General features: G+C 43.6%; 1 protein-coding gene across 1 annotated transcript in view; it reads right to left on the bottom strand.

Moving 5' to 3' along the window:
- Nucleotides 1–1920: 1920 nt before the first annotated feature.
- CTSA (cathepsin A) overlaps nt 1921–9481 on the bottom strand; it is a 22426-nt gene continuing 14865 nt past the window's right edge. Inside the window, exons 9-14 of the mRNA XM_018564297.1 lie at nt 7673–7745; nt 6024–6172; nt 4401–4476; nt 4210–4299; nt 3649–3750; nt 1921–2212 (exon numbers count right to left, since the gene is read on the bottom strand). Of these exons, the coding sequence (XP_018419799.1) occupies nt 2129–2212; nt 3649–3750; nt 4210–4299; nt 4401–4476; nt 6024–6172; nt 7673–7745 (574 nt within the window). The 3' untranslated portion in view covers nt 1921–2128. The remainder of the gene's footprint in view (nt 2213–3648; nt 3751–4209; nt 4300–4400; nt 4477–6023; nt 6173–7672; nt 7746–9481) is intronic.

Genomic DNA, 9481 nt, shown 5'->3' with positions numbered 1-9481 from the left:
TAATGGGACAAATAAAAAAAGGGTTATCCTCTACAATTGTCTATGTTGGGAAGAGTGGTGGTATCACTGCCGACTATAAAACAGGGAAGGTATAACCCTTTGCGGAGGACAGCCACCAGGACCTGTTCAGCCCCAGCACAGAATGAAGTGCTTTTATTTTTACAGTTTAAGCTTGGCCAGGTGCTCATTTGAAATGGTTGTTTTCTTATGTAGGCACACCTGACGCATGTTTGCATTCGTATGTGCATGTAGGTGGGGACGGGGTTTACTAAACTCCATTGCATTCACATAGGGGAGGCTCACAAGCCCCTATGTGATAGCACTTTAGTGGTGAGATTCTCTTTGAGACATTAGGGGTCTATTCAACCCGTCACATTTGCAACCCACCTACGCTGATCAAGCACACAATAACGCTTCCCCACTCCATTCAATACCAATAAAGCATTTTGGCCTTAAGCTTTAGGAACTCCAGCAGCATCCAGCAGTTTGTTGTGCATAGACACTCTAGACTATAACTTTACCAGTCCATGATTTCACTATTCCTCGTGTAGCCGTCAATATATGAACAGCGAAGGCAGCATATTGTTCAAATGATGTAAATTACCAACCTGGTCACCTCTTCATCCTAATCCCTATACAGTACAGTATCAGAGGCTGCAGGTTCGGCTGGGATTTTACAGGGAAGGGAACATGTGTTAGAAAAGCATTATTTGTTTTTTTTGCGATTCTATCTAGTGGAAAAAAATAAATGTAGGCACACCTGAGGCATGTTTGCATCCCTGCATATACATATACATAACCTTGGCCTTTACAGTGTTACCAAGCATTCCTGTCTTTCCTGCTGTAGTTCCAATACCGAAATGATATAAAAAAGGCAAAAATAAACATAAAAGAGCTTTAATTAAATGTAATCAGACATGATTTTAAGCAAGTAAAAAAAAATTATTGATAAGTGCACATTTAAAGTGACCCGTTAAGAGAGAAACATTTTTTCCAAAGAACAGTGCCCTGCAGGAGAAGAGGTATTATGCTCACCTTCTCCAGCAGCCCATATGTGCTACCTCCTCTTTGTTCAAGCGCTGCAAGCTCCGTCAGCGTCTTCAGCATTCAACACTTCCCAGAGTGTTCCAAGCCTCTATCCCAAACCACGCACTGTGGTTCCATCTTCTGACCCCCTATGTCACTGCGGAGCCCTACAGTGACACAGGGGTCAGAGGAAGACACCAACACATGGCAGGCAACACAGGGACCAATAGTCCCGGAAGCCTCAAATGCCAGAGACAATAAAGGAAGCTGCAGCACTGGAATAGAGGGGACAGGTAAGAGATGAGTGTAAAAACTCTGGTCTTGCAGAGCACCGTTCTTACAATTCTTTTTTCCCCTAAAAAGGGTCACACTGACATTATAACGCTTCAAGATCACATGACAAGTTTCATTTCCAGCTGCTCATCTGACAAAAGACAAAAAGGAAGTGACCAACTCCTGTAAATGCTCTTATAGGATCTACGGTAGATACGAAAGAGCAACATTTTTAAAGAGAAAAGTAAAGTTGGCCATACACCAGTAGAATGTAGAATGTCATTCTACTGAAAAAAAATGTATTTTCCAAATGTTCGCTCAATTTTCTAACGTTAATGGATTTAAAGCAGCGATTGCCTTCGACTGTAGTGACAGAAGAAGAAGAAGAAGAAAAAAAATTGGAAATTCTCCAACGAGATTCTAACAGTGAATGTGGATTTTGCTCGGGAAACTGCCAACTGTACAATTTGTGAATTTCCATGACAACAGTAAATCAGAACAAATAGAAAGGGTGAATCCCACCAGTGGCGACGCAGACAATCATTAAAACCCGACAGAGGATTATACCCTTCCCCCTGGAAACCAATAGCCAAGAGGGAAAAAAAAAGTTCAAGCTACACTTCAAGTGTCAGGGAGGGGAGTATGTATGTGCCAGCATCCTCAGTATTGCGAGATGAAGAGGCATATTAGCAAGAACACTGAAACAGATCAGACAACAACCCTGCTGCCAAGTTTGGTGCTTTATACAGTAAAGCCGAATAACAGTCATGATGGTTTCTGGTTTTCGGCTAAATAAATATCGCTGGAGAATGAGATTTCCTATTCGGATTTAAAAAGGCTCATTGTTGATGTAGCGGCTGAACACGGTGAAGGCAGAGCTGGGCTTATCCGTTGGCACCATATGTCCGGCTCCCTGTAAGAAGATAACAGTGTCAGTATGCAGTGTAAATGGAGGCTACAGAAAGGAGAGCTGGTAGTAGTAAGTCGCATTCAACTGGACTGGTCCTGTAATGGTGAACGCCCAGTCCAATGAGACCAGCTATACCGTGACCTGGACAAATGAGAACCTTCACAGACGGACGTAATTGAAACATTTTGCAATTGGAACAACCTGAGTTTACTTCAGATCTGTGTTAAAGAGACCCTGTCACTATACTACCACACAAGCTATCCCTGCAGAAGACAAGTAGATAGGCTTACCTCTCCTGCCACCTGCATCCACCTATGTTCTAGAACCTTTCTAGGGCCGGGACCCCTTGGTAACATTTGCCAAGTTGTGGTGACCCCCAACCGTAAAAATTTAGATGCACCAATATTAGTATCTGTGTGGGCTTTCGGGAGGCTATGCGGGCTCTCAGGTGGCTAGTGGGACTCTCTGGTGGCATCCAGTGCAGCCCCTGTGGTGATCAAGCACTCACCAGCCCTCACTCCTGCCTGCTCCCCTCTATCTGATCCTCTCCGGCCGCTGCAGCGCCATCTAGGAGAACAGACACTGCTGCGCTAGGAGGCGGCTGAGGAGCCTCTTACCTAGAGCAGCACAAGGCGCATGGGGACCCCCCTCAACTGTGTGTTGCGACCCACTTTTGGGCCGCAACCCACAGGTTGAGAACCACTGTTCTAGAACAATAACTCCTATAAAAAACTACAAATCGCTGAGTATTTCATTTTCGGTTTGTTTTCCCTTCTTTGATCAACAGAAATACTCTATCATGTCTCTGCAAAGTAACCTGAAGCACATCTCAGGGTAAAAAAAGAATTCCCCTTGCAGTGGGGCTGTTGCTGCACTGGAAGGATTAAATGCTTGTTTAGCTCTAGGGTGTCAGGTAAAACATTTACACTTTCCTGATCCCTGCTCCCCTGGCAGTCAGAGCTCTCTTGGTCTCCCCTATGCTCCCAGTTGTGGACCCTCGGCCCCCACAAATACAATGCAGAGCTAGGGGCCATGCATTGTAAGTGACTAAGTCAGCAGACCTTCGATTGCCAGAGTCCTTTTTCCAGGTACCTTAGACCTGAACAAGCATTTAACCCTTGCAGCGTGGGGGCAGGCTTCAGCTAACAGCATGAATGAACCAATATCCCGTGTAGTTTGTTTACTGACAGAAGCACCCGCTACTGTCAGAATACCCAAACAGCTGATTGGCTGCAAGCACTGCTCAACCGATGATTTTCTAGCATGTCCCTTTAACAAAAGTCAATCTAATGATTAACTTAGGGCCATCCACAGATAGAATTTCGTCCGTTATCTGCTGAATTGGCCAAAATACGCTCCGTGCGTATCCAGCTTAACTTACTGGCAAGAAAAGACGCAGTAATATAGGCCACAGGAGTATACGTATCTAGAACTCTCACCTTTATTGTAAGGAAGGTTAGGTTGGAAAATTCTTTCACAAATCCACCAATTTGCTGCTGGTCCCCAACGGTGTAAAGCCACGGGCGGCGCTGTACCTGCAACTGAATGTCAGAAAACAACGTCAGTGAACCATCCACAAGCAGGTAGAACTTAACACCTTAAGCTATAAACACAATAAATTAGAGCCTGACCCTGCAGATTTTAGCAAGACTGGGCAGGGATGATCATCTGCCAACCAAAGGGGGCCAAAAATCCTAAAGGAGGCATTGCCGCCTGCTTATGTAGAACAAAGTGACAGTGTCTGCTGATGGTCCACCCTCCCCTAGAAGTTAAACTTGCCCATCCATAATCTCCCAATGCCTCCTAATGAAAATCATGTCTCCTGCACAGATAGGACTGGGCTGTGTGGCAGAACTGTGTATATCTCAGGACTAGATGGACAGAAATATAAATCCTTGGCAGGGAAAAACAGCTCCATGTATGTACAGTATTTCCTCTGTGCATTTTGGGGTTGGCCTGTAAATCAGCTGTAAAAAAGACAAGCAGCCAGCAGTATCTACCTTCTGTTGCAGGGAATCCACAAACCATTCGTCACCCAAGAAGTTGCAGGCCATGTCTACATCTCCATTGTATACTAGGATTCGGTATTTCTAAAGGAGGAGAATAAGTTTGTATGAGTACCCAGGCTCTGCAGTATGTTATGACAATGCTTTCATAACTCCCAATATAGAATAAGCTCAGTGCGTCTCACCATAGTGCCAAGCAGCTTCAGGTAGTGCTCCTTCATGCTCTCATATACGCGGCCATAGTTTCGGTACACATCAAAACTGCAGAAAAAGGATTTTTTTTATTTATAAGATACTTGTACATGACGAGAGTATATAAAGAAATAAAACACATCAGAACCATCGAATAATTTAGGGGAAGTCCAAGCAAAATCATATAAATCTATATTACCATTACAATGTGATAGGAAGGGAGAAAATAGGGTACACCACATCCAAATGAAAGTAAAGTGGCCAATTATGGGTCCAGTCCATCCAAAAGTAATATTTTAGCTACTATGGGAGACTGGCACCCTTGGCCAGTCCATGGCTTCTTATATGACGTGGAATCGCTTTACCATAAATCCCAACCTTGTCCTGATCTACGTGGAAGCTTTGGGTGTTCCCACCTACTTTATGTGTTCCAGCTCCGTTTGCCATTGTTTGTAATGAATACAATTTTTGTATTGATTTTAAATTACTTGTTTTTTTAAAACAGTAACTCGTTTGTCTTTGTACTACTCTCCTGCAATTCCCTCAACATCCAGACAGAGAGGAAGGGCAACACTGTTACCCAATTAGCACTGGGCATGGCAGTAAAACCTATGAATCCAACAAATAGACCTTACTGATTAGAGGAGAGCACAGAGATTATGACTTCAGTGAGCTGCTGCTCCTGGATTATCCAATTACACTGAAAAAAAAAGGTATATTGCTCCGACTACAGTGGTGAATAGCATATGATCAGGACCTTGCCATGGTGTTTTATATTAGAAACATGGATCACAAATTCTTTGACAAGGCAGTTTAAATATATCCATTTTAATTGTGTATTTAGCCGTCTGCCTACACTTGCACTAAGTGGACTATGAACAACTATCATTTACTATTGCACGTGGGGGAGATCAACAAAAAAAAACCTCACTCAACGCCCACCTATCAGCTGCCAATGTAAAGATGATATATTGCTTTCAGTAAATAAATAATCCTATATCCAAAAAAAAAAAAAAAAATCTGTGATAATTGCAGATAGACCAGGTGATGTAATGTCCGCCACTGTGCTCACCAGAGCTGCCAACCTCTAAAAGATAATAGGAGGTCAAAATACACTTACAGCCTTGGCTTGCAACTTGCCTGCCAAAACATACCAACCTACACTGCAGAACCCCGACTGTCCTGAGTAGTTACATGCAGTAACTCAAATTATATGTGCACCATATAGAGTCTTCTTCCCTTGTATGAGAGTGCCGTTGATGTTACTAAGACCATACATGAGGGGGTTCCAAGGACAAGTTAAATCAAGGTGGACCTGCCCTCTGGACAAGCCGATGATTCTACTCATGAAAAAAAAGTGGAGTGGAGTGTTCCTGGCTGGTTCCATCTTCTGAAGTTTCCATACTTTAAAGCATATACTGATCTCATATCTTTAGAGGTGTCGTTCTGGTGGGTTATACATGTGGGCACGGCGCTGGAGGTTACATCAACTGGTGTATCTGCAACTATCACAGGGATTCTTTAGGGATAAAGTGCCACATGTTGGATTATTCATATGCGGCTAAGAGATTTTAATACAAGGCCACATACATTTCACACGTCTTAATGCTTCTTACCTGCAGACCTCCCATTTATTCACATCGGGGGATACATGCAATGCCTTCCTCACATAGGGATCATTCAAGAAGGTGCTGGAAGCTGTACTGTTCACACAGGGAGGGTCTAATGTCACAGGTTTATCGAGAGTGGATAGTAAGATCAATTTCTGCTCCACAAACAGAAATAAGGACAGGTCAGCATTAGTACCACAATACAATCAATTACCTAAAATCACTGAATGCATTCTGCTGCCCATAATATTTAAAAAAGGAAGTTAGCGGAGATCACATTATTGCATCATTTGTAAGAACTAAGGGGCAATGTAAGATTTCTTAATGCATACCAGTTTAAAGTTGAGACCGTGGATATTTATGTTCTTTAGTGTAGTACCACCCAAACCTACAAAGTTCATATTCCTGGACGTAAATGACTCCCTGGCTACTAGTGGCGTGGTCACCCTTCACTGCGATCCTGCTTTAAAGCAGGTCACATGATTTGCTTAGTTGAACACACAAGGTGGCATACAATCCACCTTTGGAAAATACTATTTAATCAAGGGAGTATGAATAGGAAACTTTTCTGGATATGTAACAAGGTACTTTCAGCTCTAAACTGAAGGAACAAAATCTGCATTTGTATATACGAGCTGCACTCAGAAGGGTGCCTGCCAACATGAGAGGTTCCTTAGAACACACCTACAGGGGAGTATTGCTATAGTTAGGCTGATCATTTAGGTTAGACCGGGCTGTGTGCATGGCATAATCTGTACCAGTTCCCATCATCATGGCGACGGGTGAATCTTGCCAAAAATTATCACTCGCATTATTGCACTCGGGACAACAAAACTTGCTGTGTAAAAACTGCACACAAAAATTACATCTTGCATCCCAGATGTTTGATAACTAAGCAAATAAAAGTAATTCACCGGCACACACTTGAAGGGTTTTTAAAGTATTGATATGTTTATTCAATAGCCACTGTCGCTCTGATGAAGGATCCCTGTGCGGACCCGAAACGTTAGCACCGTATGACAGTATGTGACAGTATGTGACATTGGGTATTGACATCCGCGGTGTTAAACCCCCTTCCCATCCAGGCCATTTTTCAGTATTCAGCGCTGCAGTACTTTGACTGACATTTATTCCGTCATGCAGCGCTGTACTGAAATTAATTTTATACCCTTTTTTGGGGACAGATAGAGTTTTCTTTTGGTGGTATTTATTCACCACTGGGGTTTATTTTTTTACTATATTAAAGGAAAAATGACCGAAATTTAAAAAAAAAAAGTTTCCCCTATATTAAATGATAAAACATTTATTATTACTAATCAGCCCATATGCATTTCTTCATTTCCTGCTGTTGAGGATAATGGCCTGTTCTCTATTGTTAACTACTTGTCTTTATTTCCCTCACAGGTCACAATGATGTTCTTATCACATTTAGCACTGCTTTTATTTTCACATAGACGCGAGTCAACATTTCCTGCTGTTGAGTTGTAGACATTAGAGGCCGGTCAGACAAGCAGGCATGATGCCCAAAACCACAGATGTCTCCAAGTGTTGCAGAACCCTGAAAAGTTGCCTCTACTAAGCTAGCAAGTTTATGTCAATGCCGATGGAGGTGAAAAGAGGAGAGCAAAGATGGAAGACAAAAGGAACTGAATTACCTTGTCGAACTGAGCGTGCATCTTTGGAGACAGTAGGCCTGGTAAATGCACAGCAATGTGATCTCCTTTATCCCTAAGGTACAAATAACACTTATAAGCCTGAAAATTGGGTAACTCATACAATACAAGTCAGTATATCCAAACATGCACATACATAGCAAGACAATGGAAACTGGTATATAGAACCTCTCCCAAAAATGAAAGACCAGCCCTTAAACCTCTTCCCAGCTCCCTGTTCTGCAGCCGGCATTTGCTCTCTGGACTAGAGCTGCAACAGTTAATCGATTAAGTCGATTGAAAACGTTGGCAACGTTTTCGATCGTCGATTCGTCGGCTATCGATTGCTTAGCCTGTTCGGGGCTCCGCACGCGGCCTGAGTCGCACGTCACGCGTCACACGCTGCTCCCGACGTGCCCACCGCACAGGCCGCCGCATAAGCCACGCCCACCGAACAGGCCGAAGCCGCGCACGCTGCTGGTCTCCTAGCCGTGAGCTCTCTCACCCGCCGCGAGCTGCCTCACCCGCCGCATAAGTCATGCCGGCCGCTGGTCTCCTCCTAGCCGTGAGCTCCCTCAGTCGCCGCAAAAGCCATGTCCACCGCTGGTCTCCTCCTCGCCGTGAGCTCCCTCACCCGCCGCTGGCCTGCAGACAATTGAGGGCCCACCTTCTAAAAGTAAGTCAGGAGTGGACTACACTAGAAATGCAACTGTAGTGATCTGGATGTAATGACATCAGCTTATTTTAATAGTGAGCACTTTTCAATTTAGTCAGAATCTCTCAAGGAAACCTCTTATTATTGAAAAGAGCCCTCCCCCTCCCCTTTCCATAATTAGAGGTTTCCTTGAGAGATTCTGACTAAATTGAAAAGTGCTCACTATTAAAATAAGCTGATCCTTGCCTGCCCTCAATACAAACCAGTGCAACTTGAATGATGTTCCATTTTGCTCATGTGGTTAGCACTTTCCTCCCTGTTCACATAGGAAAGGACTAGCACCTGTTCACTAGAGCTGCAGCAATTATTCAATTAAAATCGACGATCGACGCCGGTAAACCCGCTCACGCGACGCCGCTTAGCCACCCCCACGCTGAGGACATGCGTCTGGCCCTCTCCTCCCGGCGAGCTTCCCGACTCGCCACTGCCCGCCGAAACCAACAACGCCGCTGCTCGCCGACAACACCGTCATTCAAAGTAAGTCGAGATCAGCCGGGAGCTTTTTAATGTTTCCTGTTGTGTTTTTTTGGTTTTAAGCGGCACACTGCAGAACATTAGTAGCTATAGAGGAACAACAAACAGCCTGTATAATGTATTATTGCTGGGATTTGTTGTTCCTTTATAGCTGGTGGTATTCTCCATTGCGCTGGGCAATGTATTATTTCTGGGATTTGTAGTTCCTCTATAACTGGTCAATGGTAATCTGCATTGCACAGTATAATCATTATACAGCGCAATGCAGAATACCAGCATTTACAGAGGACTACATATCCCAGCAATAGTACATTATTGTATAATGTTGTACTATTGCTGGCATTTGTTGTATTCCTATATAGCTGGTGGTATACTGCATTTCGCCGTATTATCATTATACAGCGCACTGTAGAGGACTACAAATCCCAGCGATAATAAATGATATACAGCGCAATGCAGAATAACGCCAGCTATAGAGGAATACATCAGATCCCAGCAATAATACATTATATACAGTGCAATGCAGAATAACGCCAGCTACAGAGGACTACAAATCCCAGCAATAGTACATTATAGTATAATGTACTATTGCTGCATTCCTCTATAGCTGCTGGTATTCTGCA

The sequence above is a fragment of the Nanorana parkeri genome, unplaced genomic scaffold (assembly GCF_000935625.1).
Source record: "Nanorana parkeri isolate BGI_ZX_2015 unplaced genomic scaffold, ASM93562v1 scaffold743, whole genome shotgun sequence".
Taxonomy (NCBI): Eukaryota; Metazoa; Chordata; class Amphibia; order Anura; family Dicroglossidae; genus Nanorana; species Nanorana parkeri.
This window is presented reverse-complemented; position numbering and strand designations above follow the sequence as displayed.